This window comes from Aquarana catesbeiana, linkage group LG02 (genome assembly GCF_042186555.1).
Source record: "Aquarana catesbeiana isolate 2022-GZ linkage group LG02, ASM4218655v1, whole genome shotgun sequence".
Classification (NCBI taxonomy): domain Eukaryota; kingdom Metazoa; phylum Chordata; class Amphibia; order Anura; family Ranidae; genus Aquarana; species Aquarana catesbeiana.
Genome location: NC_133325.1, coordinates 184,835,491 through 184,850,459, shown reverse-complemented (window position 1 = coordinate 184,850,459; position 14,969 = coordinate 184,835,491). Strand labels below are relative to the sequence as shown.

General features: G+C 41.5%; 1 protein-coding gene across 2 annotated transcripts in view; it reads right to left on the bottom strand.

Moving 5' to 3' along the window:
- MCRS1 (microspherule protein 1) overlaps window positions 1–14,969 on the bottom strand; it is a 34,992-nt gene that overhangs the window by 2,610 nt on the left and 17,413 nt on the right. For both annotated transcript variants that reach the window (XM_073614021.1, XM_073614020.1), the window contains exons 6-12: window positions 11,775–11,913; window positions 11,613–11,688; window positions 10,766–10,794; window positions 10,583–10,675; window positions 9,584–9,666; window positions 9,410–9,497; window positions 7,927–8,054 (exon numbers count right to left, since the gene is read on the bottom strand). In XM_073614021.1, coding sequence (XP_073470122.1) covers window positions 7,927–8,054; window positions 9,410–9,497; window positions 9,584–9,666; window positions 10,583–10,675; window positions 10,766–10,794; window positions 11,613–11,688; window positions 11,775–11,913 — 636 coding nt within the window. The remainder of the gene's footprint in view (window positions 1–7,926; window positions 8,055–9,409; window positions 9,498–9,583; window positions 9,667–10,582; window positions 10,676–10,765; window positions 10,795–11,612; window positions 11,689–11,774; window positions 11,914–14,969) is intronic.

Sequence of the window (14,969 nt, the reverse complement as noted above, 5' to 3'; positions counted from 1 at the left end):
TGACCCACTTCGAGTACCCTGATCCAATCATTTGGACTAAATTTGGTATTAAGACACTGGGGGATATAGTGGGTAGTGGGAAACTCCTTCAGTTTGATACTTTGAAAACTAAATTTCATCTCCCCAATACCCACCTATTTCGTTATTTGCAACTTAGACATGCGTATAATGCCCAATTTGATAATATCATTCTTAGAATGCAAAAGAATGATATGGAATGTCTACTCAGAGGACGCTTTAGAAAAGGCCCCGTCTACTATTTACAAGCAATTGTTTACAGAAGTTGGGGAGCTTCTTTAACGTTGCAGAGCGGCTTGGGAGGCAGTGTTCCCTCACATGGATGAACATGACTGGGATGATATTTGGGATATTAACTTTACCAGACTGGTATCGGCCAGAGATCATCTTATTCACTTTAACATTTCTTACCGTACATCACGGGACACAGAGCCATAGTATTTACTATGTGGATTATAGGCCACCTTCAGGTGATGGACACTGGCACGCCCTAAATTAAAAAGTGCACTCCCTATATAACCTCTCCAACTGGTGGGAGTACCTACGTTTTTTTGCCAGTGTCTAAGGTGTTGGTCACGAGTAAAGATGGGCTGTGCTGAGCTCCACTGGAGCAATCCTTGCTGAGGCTAGCCATGCAGCCGGATCCATTCAAAGTGTCATTTTGGCCGAATTGAATGGTACCCGGGCCTCGTACCCGAAGAAACGAGGTCTTGCCTGTAACGCTTCTCTTTTTAGAGAGCTGCACCCCGGGATCCAGTACTTTTTGGTAGTAAGGCCATAAAGTTTTACTGGCAGTGGTGCTATTACAGGTCCAGGATTGTGGGTTTCCTCGAGGATCCCCAGCTCCTGAAGGTTTAACAGGACCCACCGTGAAGGGTGAAGATTGGGTCTGTTGGTTTACCACAGAAAACCCTGCGGTGGGGAAGGTAAGTGGAGTTTTTCTAAGAAATTTTCTTATGAATGTCTCCTTTAATTAGTAAATGTTGTCATGCCTATGTGTCACCACTGGGGGCTGTATAGAGCACTTACGTCTCATGCTTCTCAGAGAGCCCACGATGGTGTCCAGGAAACAGCAGTTTTCTCTTCCTCCGGCCGGCAGCAGACCTCCGGTAAGTCTGGGGGGGGGGGGGTTTGCCTCCCCCCAGACGCCCCCCTGTGCTGTTTTTTCTTCAGGGAAGGAGCGCTTCAGGGGAAAAAAAAAAAAAAAAAGGGGGGGGGGCATTGGCGTCCTCCAACAACCAGCGCGGGGAATGTGTGTTTTAAAAGGCAACATTGTTGCTGGCAAACTGCAGAGGGACATAAGAGCGAAGGTATATATGAGGCTTGGTGATACAGGCATCCCTTTGACACATTTACTACTGCATCAGGCTGAGCATTAATGGCAGCAGCAGAGCTGGACTATTGCTCAAACAATGCATGCATTCCTTCTAGTAGTACCTCTGCTTTGTGCATCGGGCTATGGTCAGAAGGGAGGTTAAAGTCACCTAAAAAAAAAAAGGGCTCTAGAAAAGACTCTAGTCACTAGGGAGCCTAGACCCATGTCAGAAAAGATGGCATCCTCCCCTGAGAGTAATATGGCTGGTCAGAATGAGCCATCAGGAGGAGCAAGTGTTGCAGCTGCTTTTAGCATTGCAGCCCCTGTATATATGACTAAGGAGGTTTTTTCTCCAACCATTCTAAGTTTGGAGCAAAAAATGATGCTTAGTCCCACTCTGGGATGAGATTAAAGCATCAAACAGGTCCCCGTCCATTGCTCACGACCCTCATGCTGAGGAACAAGGGGCGAGAGATGACAAATTCCTCTCAAAGGACCAGGAAGAGGCTGATGTCCGAAGAACCTAATACGAAAGGATCAGGTTCGCAGGAAAGGTGGCTGGTAGAGTCTCTAACTGAATTGGTCCGCTGCACATTTTTACTGCCAATAAGCACAGCCAATTGATGAGCCCACCTCTGGTTTGGGTTCACTAAAGCCTCCTCAATCTGTTCATGCTTTTCCTATCCATTCATGGCTAAAAAAAGCTTATGTATTCTGAGTGGGAGCATCCAGATAAAGAGTTTTTTTCCTCAAAAAAATTTTTAATTCTTTATCCTATGGAGGAAGAGTTCTATAAGAAATGGGGATTTCCAGCAGTTGATGCTGCTATATCCTCTGTATCGGACTTGTCCAGTAGACAATGCTCATATGCTAAAGGATCCAACAGATAAGATGGAATTCTTTTTTAAAAGCTATATTTCGCTCGCAGGTTCAGCCTGCGCTGGCAGCGATCAGAGTATCTCAGTCCTTAAAGGACCAGTTTATGGAGGTACTCAAGATTATTCCTGATCAGCAGGCACAAGATTTGGCCAGGATATCAGAAGCATTGTGTTTTACAGTAGACGCTATGTAAGATTCTATTCTCCAGGCCTCACGGCTCATGCTAGGGCTGGTACATGTGCGTAGAATCCTATGGTTGAGAAATTGGTCAGCCAAAGCGCCATGCAAAAGCTCTTGGCCAGTTTCCCATTTCATGGTGAACGGTTATTTGGAGATGATCTGGATAGGTACATCCAAAGAATTTCTAGTGGGAAAAGTTCCCTTTTACCAGTTAAAAAGAAGTTTAAGCATTTTTTCTTTTAAAAACGTGCTTCTTCTCCGGTGCCATTAGCCTCTAGGCAGTCATGAGGCCTCCTCCGTCAGGTTCATGAGGTAAACGTCAGGGTCAGTCCCAGGGCCAAAAGAGGACCTGGGGGAGGAAACCCACAAAACAAAATACTAAAGCCTCTTTATGAAGGGGCACCCCCGCTTGCTCAAGAGTGGGGGGGAAGGCTTCCACAGTTTAAGGGTCTGGCAGGAACAATGTCAAGACAGATGGGTGGCTTCCTCAATTTCTCTAGGTTACAAACTAGAGTTCCGAGGGTTCCTGTCTCCTCGTTCTCAGATCAAATGTTCTCAGAGATCCAGTGAAAAAAGAAGTCTCTCTTTCTAGCTTAAGATCTCTTGTCTCAAAGAGTGATATCGGTGGTCCCCTTGGAAGAGCAAGGATTGGGGTTTTAGTTCAAACCTTTTCACGGTTCCAAAGCCAAAACAAGGATGTCAGACCCATTTTAGATCTCCAAGATCTAAACCGTTTTTTGAATATCCGTTCTTTTCGCATGGAGTCAATCCGATCAGTAGTCTCCATCCTACAGGGGGAAGAACTTCTGGCATCAAATCGACATCAAGCATGCTTTGTTCCATGTGCCGATTTTCCCCGCTCACCAGAAATTTCTACACTTCAAGGTAAAAAAAATCTTCATTCCAGTTTGTAGCTCTGCCTTCAGTCTAGCTACTGCACATCAAGTGTTTACAAAGGTCCTGGCTCCTCCTTTAGCCAGGTTAGGGGCTCAAGGTATAACGATACTAGCCTACATAGACGATCTACTCTTGATAGATCAATCAGTAGCCTGCTTAAAACCAAAGTTTGGTCACAACAGTCAGCTACCTGGAATACCTAGGTTGGATCCTCAACCTAGAAAAATCCTCCTTAAAACCATCAAGGAGATTGCAGTACTTGGGGCTGATCATAGATACAGCTCAGAAGAAAGTGTTTTTGCCCCAGGAAAGGATCAGTTCCATAAGGGAACTGATTCAGTTGATCAAAACAAAGAAGAATCCTTCTATTTGACTTCGCATGAAATTGTTGGGAAAGATGGTGACTTCTTTCAAGGCCGTTCATTATGCGCAGTTTCATTCAAGACTGCTGCAAAACAGTATCCTGTCTTGGAACAAGAAGGTCCAAGCTCTGGAATTCCCAAAGCGTTGGTCCCCCAAGGTGCGTCAGAGCCTCAACTGGCGGTTTATATCAAAAAATCTTCAAATAGGAAAATCCTTTCTACCAGTTACCTGGAAAGTGGTAACAACAGATGCCAGCCTTCTGGGCTGGAGAGCAGTCCAGTAGGAAGCGTCTGTCCATGGGGAAATGGTCTTATTCAGAGATGACCTTGCCCATCAATATTCTAGAGATTCGGGCAGTACGCCTGGCCCTGGAGCCCTGGACGCTCAGACTACGGAATTGTCCTGTCAGGATACAATCCGACAACGTCACAGCAGTGGCCCATATCAATCACCAAGGGGGCACGAGAAGTCATGCAGCCCAGAGAGAGGTGAATTGGGAAAACAACATTCCTTGCCTATCAGCAATTTTCATTCCAGGAAGAGAGAATTGGCAGGCGGACTACTTGAGTCGCCAACAATTGTTCCCAGGAGAACGGTCCCTTCACCTCAACATCTTTCTGTCAATATGGCAAAAATGGGGAGTTCTGGACGTGGATCTGTTTGCATCCAGGTTCAACAACAAGATCGACAACTCTGTGTCAAGGACAAGGGATCCGATGGCATACGGAACAGATACCTTGTTTTTTTTCGTGGGATCAGTTTTTCACTCATCTATGAGTTCCCTCCAGTTCTGCTGCTTCCGCGCCTTCTCACAGGATCAAGCAAGAAAAGAAGGAGGTGATTCTTGTGGCCCAGAAGATCTTGGTTTGCCAAGACCGTAAAAATGGCGGTAGGGGACCCTTGGACCCTACCACTATGGCCAGACCTTCTCTCGCAAGGTCCGGTATTCCATCCTACCTTACAAACGCTAAATTTAGTGCCCATATTCTAAAAGACCGTGGGCTGTTAGCTTCAGTAGTTTCTACTTGGTTAATGCTAGGAAGCCAGCCTCCAGAGTCATATACTATAGAGTCTGGCAGGCATATGTCTCCTGGTGTAAATCCAGGGGTTGGTACCCCAGGAACTATGTCATAGGTAGGATCCTTAAATTCCTACAGACAGGATTAGAAATAAAGCTGGCCTTGAGTACTGTCAAGGCCAGATGTCGGCTTTATCAGTGTTTTTTCAACAACCACTTGCTTTACACTCTCTGGTTCATAACTTTATTCAGGGGGTAACGCGGATTAGTCCTCCAGTCAGGTCTCCCCTGAACCCTTGGGACTTAAATTTAGTCCCGTCGGTTTTACAGAAGCAGCCTTTTGAGCCAATATGAGATATTCCCTTGGTCCTCTTGACAAGGAAAAATAATTTTCTTGGTTGCCATATCTTCTGCAGGAAGAGTATTAGAGTTGGCTGCTCTTCCTTGTAAAGAGCCATATTTGATTATTCATAAGGATAAGGTTGCAATGTGGCCTCATCCTAAATTCCTACCGAAGGTAATGTCAGGTTTTCATTTAAACCAGGTTATTGTTCTGCCTTCATTTTTTCCAGAACCTCATTCTGTGGAAGAGGTCACTGCATTCTCTTGATGTGGTGAGACCGGTCAAGGTCTATTTGAAAGTGTCCGCTCAGATTTGTAAAACAGATGTTTTGTTTGTGTTGCCAGAAGGTCCTAAAAGAGGACAAGCAGCGTCTAAATCTCTATTTCTAAATGGATTAGTCAAGTGATTGTTCAATCTTATGGTTTAAAAGAGGAAAATTCCTCCTTTTTATATTAAAGCGCACTCCACCAGGGCTGTTAGTGCTTCTTGGGCAGTGCATCACCAAGCCTCCATGGCTTAGATCTGCAAGGCCGCAACTTGGTCTTCAGTCCATACATTTACCAGATTCTATCAAGTAGATGTAAAAGATCATGAGGATATCGCCTGTGGGCGCAGTGTACTGCAGGCTGCAGTATGAGTCCTCTAGTCTCTCGGTGCCCTACTTTTTGTTGTGTCTCCCTCCCTTCAGTTGGCATTGCTATGGGACATCCCACATAGTAACTACTATGGCTCTGTGTCCCGTGATGTACGATAAGAAAATAGGATTTTTATAACAGCTTACCTGTAAATAGGTACACAGCGGTCCCTCCCTACTTTGGTATACATGTGTATTGCTTTGCTACAAAACTGAGGTACTCCCACCAGTGGGAGGGGTTATATAGGGAGTGCACTTTTTAATTTAGGGCATGCCAGTGTCCATCACCTGAAGGTGGCCTATAACCCACATAGTAACTACTATGGCTCTGTGTCCCATGATGTACTTCAAAGAAAAGGATTTTACAGGTAAGCCGTTATAACAATCCTATTTTTTACATCGCATCTAACTTACTCCAGCCAGATTAGCTGTAATATTCCCTACCCAGTTGCCCTGTTGCTGGTGGTGCACCTCATCCAATGCAGATTTTCTACATATATTCTGGAATTGTGTGACTATTCAAAATGTTTGGTGGAAGAGAAGAGTGACACGTACTTTGTTGACACTTTTACTTTATTATGCCAGGAAGCTAATAGCGCTTTCATGGAAAAAGTCTGCCCCTCCGACTATTTCAGCATGGAAGGCTCTTGTTAACAAGGCCGCCCCCTTATACAAGTCTATACTACATAAGTTTGATAAAGTGTGGGGTAGTTGGATGAACAGTACATCCACGGTGTCTAATTAGCTGGCAATTTTTTAAATGAATAAGTGATGTAAACTAACATGTGTGGATTCTAATCTGGGAATGTGGGGCATCTGCCTGCTCTTACCCTTGGGAGTGAAAGTGGACTCATGCATTAATATATATATATATATATTTTTTTTTTGAAGGAAGGGGGTGTATATTGGAAAGGGTGAAGGAAATATTTACTCTTACTATGATGTATTGATCTTGCTCAATCTATATCTATCGAGATATATATATATATATATATATATATATATATATATATATATATATATATATATATATATATATATATATATATATATATATATATATATATATATATAGATAGATAGATAGATAGATAGATAGATAGATAGATAGATAGATCTCTATATACACACGATGATTGGTTTGCGCAAAAGTTATAGCATCTACAAAATATATATTTATGCCATTTTTATTATTTATTTTTAACATTTTTTTTTTTTACCAGCGATGCCATTGATCAGCGATTTTTAGTGGGACTGCGACATTGCGGCTGACAGATTGGACACTTGACACTTTTTTGGGACCAGTGACATTTATACAGCGATGCTATAACTTTTGCGCAAACCAATCATCGTGTGTATGTATATATATATATATATATATATATATATATATATATATATATATATATATATATATATATATATATATATATAAAAATAGTTGATTACTGTATAAATGACACTTGCAGGGAAGGGGGGCGATCAAGGGGTTAAGAGTTCCCTAGGGAGGTGTTTCTAACTGTGGGGGGAGTAGACTGATGGAGTAGAGAGATCGCTGTTCCCGATTACTAGGAACAGATCTCTCTCTACTTCCCTATCAGAACAGACCCCCGTTCTGGCACTCTGTGAAGCAATCGCTGATGGCCGGCAGACATAGTGGCCGCTGACTATGCGCATCGCCTCGGGAGCACGCCTACTATAGCCATTAAAAAGGGACCGCTGCTGTACCGGTATGGCAATTTGCGCAGCCGAGCCATTCTGCCGCAGTATAACTGCGGAGGCTGGTCGGCAAGCAGTTAAACCCAATTTTTTTTTTAAATATTGCAGCTTATTAATCCTTAGATGTGGTGGCTTTTTTCCCTCCTCTGTTTTTACCTGGTGATCTGGCCAGTATCACACCTCCTGTATTAGAGTGCCTCCACTCTGGATGAAGGAGAACAGGAGAAGCTTTGGACAGTAGCATTGTCAGTCTGCGGAGGAGAGTATTAGATGTACTAGCAGATTTAAATACATTAACCGACTGAAGCCAAGGAGATTTGAGTGGATGTTTGTGCTAACCAATCCCCCCACAGGATATCCACAGGCTCCAGAAGGCGGCATATGATTCAGAAAGCGCAGCGCGGCTTGTACATGCGCAGTGGGGAGCCAGGTGTGAGCCGGGAGGAAGACACGGCTGGCTTCACGCACTGTACACTATAGTACAGCATTTGTGGCTGCGGAGTTTTCATTTTTCTGCAATTGGCTGGAGTTTCTCTAACTCTTAATTAAAAGAAACCTACCTCCACTACAGAGTTATGACTTAGCTTCCACTTGTTTCCTGGTAGCACAGGCCGACCATCAATGTACAGAGCTCGTCTGCCCTCATTTGCTATGAAAAAGTCTCCATTGTTTTTTAGTTTGATGACCCCTTAATTGAGGAAAAAAAAATAAAGATATATTAGAGAACATAAAATACTATACTATTAGGAGAGAACGATTACGACATTAAATCATTATTCAAATAGGCAAGATTTTGTAAAAGGCATGCTGTAATATCCTTAAAACTCAGCTTAAAGCGGTTGTTCAGTTTGGGGAAAAATGTAAAAAATTAAAAGTCAGCTGGTACAAATCCTGTAGCTGCTGACTTTTAATAAAAAGATACTCACCTGTCCAGGGATCCAGCTCTGTCCTCACCTGGGCTAGTTCTTCTCTAGCCTTCAGGTTCCTGGCACTGGCATCCTAACTAGGCAGCAAGCTGTGCTGCTTTTGGTTTCGTAGCCGGCTGCCCACTGAGCTTGTCCAAGTCGCGCTACCTTTTGTGAATGGCCAATGTGAATGGACCCATGACGTGCCCCAGAAGACTGTGGGGGGCATGCCAATAATGGGAGAGGAGAGGGGAGGGGGTGGAGGATTTAAAGTGGAACTTCTCCTTTTGGGTGAAGTCTTGCTTTAACCACTTGATGACCAGGCATTTTTCTAACACTTGTCACATACATGTAAAAATCTGTATTTTTTGCTAAAAACCTTCTTAGAACCCACAAGCATAATTAATTTTCTAAAGCAGAGGCTCCAGAGAATAAAATGGTGAGCGTTGCAATTTTTTATGTCACATTATTTGCGCAGCGAGTTTTTCTAACACAATTTTTTTTGGAATAAATACACTTTAATGAATGCACAAAAAACACAATAGAATACCCAACTGTTTGGTAAAATATAAAAGATGATGCTATGCCGAGTAAATAGATAACCAACATATCATGCTTTAAAATTGTGCATGCCCGTGCAACAGCAACAAACTATGTAAATTATATTATCCATTACAAGCCTTTACCAGGTCACCACTTTAGATTTACATAGGAGGTCTGGTGCTAGAATTATTGCTCTCGATCTGATGTTTGTGGTGACCGACCCGTGTGTTCACCTTTGCACGCGAGCACAGGGGGCATTAAAAAAAAAAATTGTATTTTGTTATTTACTCGTCATTTCTGGTTTCTCAGACCATAGAGTTGATAGGGGACCAGAAGAGCCCCCATCAACTCTACGGACAGCTAGCAGAATTGCTGGCTGCAATTCTGGGCTCCCCAGTATAACCACTCAAGGTCAGGTGAGGTACAGGCCATATGTATGACGTATGTGGCCCATCGGCAAGTGGTTAAAAGGTAATTTAAAACTGTAAACCCCCATGCCCATTTTTTTTAATCAGAATATATAGCAACTGTTAAAACATATGCCAATCTTATTATATAAACGATATAAATCCACAGCGCAGTGGTCGGTACTAACCCTGCTTACGGGAAATCTTCCAAGCTGGGCCTTCCAGTGACAGGTCCACATCAATCTGGTTGTCCTTTGTGGCTCTCCCAAGTGTTATCTAGTAAGAAAAATAAACATTTGTTTTGCAAGGCTATAGAAGTACAGACATTAGTGTACATGAAAACATTAAGATAGTTACAGTACCTCCCGAGATCTCATCAAATACCGCACCATGCGCCCTCGTAATACTGCCAGTGTTTGAGTATCAAAGTCTGGAGAGCTCATTCCTAAAAAACAAAGTTCAGTTTAGCCAATAAACTATAAAGAAGCTTTACACATCTGTAGTTTACATTGCAAAAAGCACATTGGAACAAAACCCAAGCACATAGATCTGGTGCAATAAACACCTTTATTTAAACATACAAACACAGTAGCGATGCACTCACAGGTCAACACAAGGAAAGCTTGTAAGTAGCCAGTACACAGGAAGGGATAAGCAATCACCGGGGCTAACAGATAATGCAAGATGTTACAGTCCACTCCTTCACTTCTAATTTACTTTAGGAAGGATGACACGCACTCACACCTGTGCTGCATTCCATGCTGGAGCTCTCTGCAACCAGCAAGAGCCCAGCTTAGTATTGTCTCTGCTCGCTTCCTGCGTAAGGTGATAACCCAGGCAATGCGTTTTAAGGGTTTGTCCCCCTTTGTCAAGCATTGAGACAATATCAAATGGGGCTCTTTCTGCTAGTTTTGAGATGCATGACTTCACAGGTTCCATTGTCCTCCTGGACCCAAAAGATCTTAGGACCAATTTAGGAAAAAAAAAAAAAAAAAAAAAATCAACACATTCCTCAGATGATCCCTTATACTATTCCACAAATAGCAGGCTGTAAATAGGATTACCTGCTTTAAAATCCTCTAGAAAGGACTGAATCTCAAGTAAACAAAATTCTTAGATTATAAACAAAATACATTTATGAAAACAAGAATTATTAGCAAAAAAACAAAACAAAAAAACCACATTCTTTACCTTTGACTCCCTATTTCTGAAAATGTTTGCCAAGAGCTGATGGCATGAGGTTTTCAGCTCTACCTAGTTTTTCTACTAAACTACAGACTTACATTGTGTTAATTTTTCTATCAAGTCTAGAAAAAAAAAACCCCAAAAAACAAAAAGTAAAAAACACATAAACATCTCACCAGTAATGCTGTCCACAAGAACCTGCCACCTATGTAGCTCTTGCTCCAGCTGACGGATCTCTCTTTTCTGACGACGGTCGGCTACTGTCAGCTCTAAAATAGCAACAGATCACTCAAATTTAACTGAAATAAAAATGTGTGTAGGTAAAAGCAGCACCAGTTGAAAGAGCCAGTATCACTCACCATGTTCTAAAACTTCATCTCGGGTGTCTCTACAATTAAAAAAAAAAACAGAAGATTTTACAGAATACTAAAAGTACATGATGCACTAAAGAATAGCAAATAGACTTGTGCACAACAGGAAATTTTGTTTCATTTTGGTTCATTGTCATTCGTAAAATACTTAATTTCGTTTTGTTATATTTGTTATGTTACGTTAATTCATTTTTGGATAATTTGTTATTATTCGTAGAGTGTCGATATTAGTTTTACTGAATCTCGAATCATGTCGAATTCGTTATAACCGCTATAATTTCTTTCATATTAGTTGAAATTCGATATTTATGTATATTGATTCGCGATAATGATTCGTAGCTTGGAAGGTCGTTTGTTTATTGAATCTATTAACACACACAATGACAATATCTCTTCTCCTCTGCTCAAATACAACACAACACCCTTCTCACTCAGTTCTCAGGAATGCACTTTGCCAGTAATCCAACCTTCAGCACAAAATTAATCAGCTGATTGGACTGTAAGATTTACTTTGAGTTGACCTTTTGTTTCATTAGATCTTTAACGAAGTACCAAATCATGTTGAATTCATTTGTTATATTCGCTATCATTTCTTTCGTATTAGTTGAAATTTGTTATTTCTTTATTCAGATGCATCCGAATGTCCGAAAGATGCAAAATTCGGCCGAATTTCGATTTGTTACGAATTTCGATTTGCACATGTCTAATAGCAAATACAAATGCCCGAGCTGACAGTATAATAAAAATAGCAGACAAAACCTTGACTAAAACAGTCAGTATCAGTTCAAGTGCAATTGAGCTGTGATAAAATTTCACCAATAAAAATATTTCTTACCTAAGTTTGGTGTCATCCAGCATATCTTCTGCGTCAGAAAAGTTTAGCACTTGATCTCCTTTGGGTAATGGTTGAACTAGGACATTAAAAGAAAAACTGATTATTTCTGGGTCAGCAGAAAACTATACATTAGTTACACTGATAGAAACATGGGGTATTTACCTGTCTGGTCCTCCAGAAGATAGTATTGCTTCATAAGCTGCCAATGGACCTGCAGGGACTTAGCTGTACGTGACATATAGAAAACATCTGGATGTTTGGTCAATAAATCCTGAAAGGTCTCCAGTGTGGGCTGTGAGCTCTATAAAGTAAAACTCAATTAGCATTTATGCCCCCAATGAAGGACAATCCACCTTCTTTCGAAACTTCTTTAACATTTTACAAAAAGTACCATTCCACACATAGAAAATTCTAGGAGGTGACTTTTACCTGGTCTCACAGCCTGCGTTAGATAGGATCAAGTCTACCGCTCACTCGGGCGCTTTCCCTAAACTGATGTGTACACAACTTAATTCCAACCAACTTATCGATTCCTGGAGAGCTTTGAACGTGCGTGCACATGATTACACTCATTAATCACACCCACATGACAGATTAGATTACCTTTTTTGCATCCCCATTATTCTAGCGAACGCTCAAGAGACCTCTATTCATGTTTGTTCCTGGTCAGACCACCACATAGCTACTTTTCCAACCTCCATGATAGGCCTTGCCAACACCCCATACTCGTGGAGGATTAATGAGATGCTAATTTCAGATCCCAGCACTCAATAAATTGTTAGCACATACATAGATGAATACACACCAGATATTGTATTGTGTGGAAGTCTTCTAAAATTAGCCTCTGATCACAATAAGGATAGATGGAAGAACATTCTCTCACTTACCCAGGAGTTAGAAAAATTATATAAAACCCATCATATTCAAGACCCTATAAATCTCTCACATATCTCTACAAAAAAAACGGAGCTGGACTCCCTCCTCTTTCAAAAACGGAAAAAATCCCTATGCTGGTCTAAAGCCAAATACCTCCTCAGTGGTAATTCAATGTTTGCCATGAAACTAAATCAAACACTCAAACTAGCCCATGTATATAAGTTACGCACCCCATCAGGCCATATAGCATCTCACCGTTCAGAAATCTCTTAATTTTTCAAAATTTTTTACACAAAACTTCTCTCCGCACCAACCTCCACTATACCCCCTACATCCTTTTCCTTGTTGGCTGGTATCTCCCACCCCACCTTATCCTCATCACAACTAGAATCGCTAAACTCTCTCTAAACTCAGAGAAGGAAGTTAAAAATATCATTAAATCCCTTAAAGCAGGATCAGCACCAGGTCCGGATGGGTACTCGGCAATGTACTACAAACAATTTGTGGATCAATTAGCCCCCAAATTGTCTTCTTTAGTTTCATCTTAGAAGGACACTTTCCACATGAAATGCTTTTGGCAAATATGTCCTTACTCCCTAAACCTATCAAAGATTACTCTGAACCCTCAAATTTTCAGTCTATCTCCATCATAAATAATGACTTAAAAATATTTAGTAGACTTTTAGCAAACAGGTTGGCGGCTGTAATTTCTTCTCCAATTTCCCTGTATCAATTGTGCTTTATATCAGATCGCCAAATTACGGACATCATCAAATTGGCCACAAATATAATTCAGGACTCTAACAGAACTTCATCCACCCTACTCTTATTGAGCTTAGACATACATAAGGCATTTAAAAGCGTCACTTGGGAATATTTAGCAGCTATTTTACAACACCTTGATTTCAGGGGGAGTTCTTCCATGTCTTTGAGGCTTTGTATACCAATCCGCAAACAAGAATCTGAATCTCAGGCTGTAACTGATTTCTTTAAAGTGGACAAAAAAGGTACTAGACAGGGGTGCTCACTTCCCCCTTATTTGCACTCGCTATGGAACCGCTGGCGGCAGCTAGTCTCAAACTCCTAGATATAACAGGTTATCATAAAGCTGGAGCCCAATATAAAATCAATATGTATGCGGACGATATGCTTTTATCACAAACCCTACCATTTCTCTACCCAATCTGTTACAAACTCTACGCAAATTTTCAATCCTATCGGGCCTCACCATTAATCTCACAAAATCCACAGGGATGCCCATCAACATACCAGAAGTTTTCAAGCACTTAAAAACTCCTTTGAATTTCTGTGGTCTCAAACCTCCCTATCATATCCTGGGATTCACCTTACTCCAAACCTACATTATTTCTTAAAAACTACCCCCCTATGGATTGCCAAACTCAGACAAGCCCTAAAAGTATGGAAATCTTACCATATTCTTTTTTGGGCAGAATAACTGCAGCAAAAAAAGACCATTTTACCCAAAACGGTTATATCTTTTCAGTGTTCTCCCCATTAAAATCACTAAAACATTTCTCTCCTTCTAGCATGATTTAAATAACTTTATATGGGCCAACGCTCCCCCCAGATTTTCTAAGAAGGTGCTATACTCCTCCATCACCGCTGGAGGCCTGAGCGCCCCAAACTTATGGCATTATCATCTGGCCTCCAGGTTCACACAATTAGCCCAGTGGCATAAATTTAACCCAAGGTTCCCTGGGTTAAATTTGAATCTGACTCAATCCACCCCTATTTTCTACCTGGACTGTTGTGGTCAAAGGGCGTTGCAATCTCAAATTTACAACCCCTAAATTCTTTAGTAGCACAATCATTCCATCTTTGGAAAAGTTATACGTCAAATTTGGTCTATCATCCCAAGCTCCTCCACAGGCAACCTTTCTAGGAGATCCAGCTTTTCTCCCCGGGCCTTACTAAACTGACTGATTTTGCCTGGTGGACGAACTCCAACCACGTACCTTATTCCTAACAAGGAAATATTCCATTGCATACAAATTAAGCATTTCTATACAGGGGATACACCGTCAAAACCATCTATGTACGAACAGATTTGTTTACACAACCCCAGGTGCAAAGGTCTCCTCTCTGAACTATAAACTAATTTAAACAATCAGATCTCCTCCCTTATAGTCAAGTGGGAATCGGAATGCTCACTGGAGCAGGGTACCTTGAATTGGAATAACTGTACAGGGTCACTTAACATTAGAGAAACAGCACTGAAACTTCATGGTATCAAACCCCTGTGAAAATCCACACATTTTTCCCGCTGTCTTTTCTGAGAATGCTCACACATTGGCTCCAATTTGGAGAAAGCTTGATTCATTTACCTCCAAAATAGCAGATGCTCAACTGTCCCTTACCCTATCACAATGTCTATTATTCGCCCCAATCCTGGAGGTTTCTACTATAGATTTGAGATTGATCCATACAATTTGTGTTGCCATCCATTGGGCGATCGCGCTT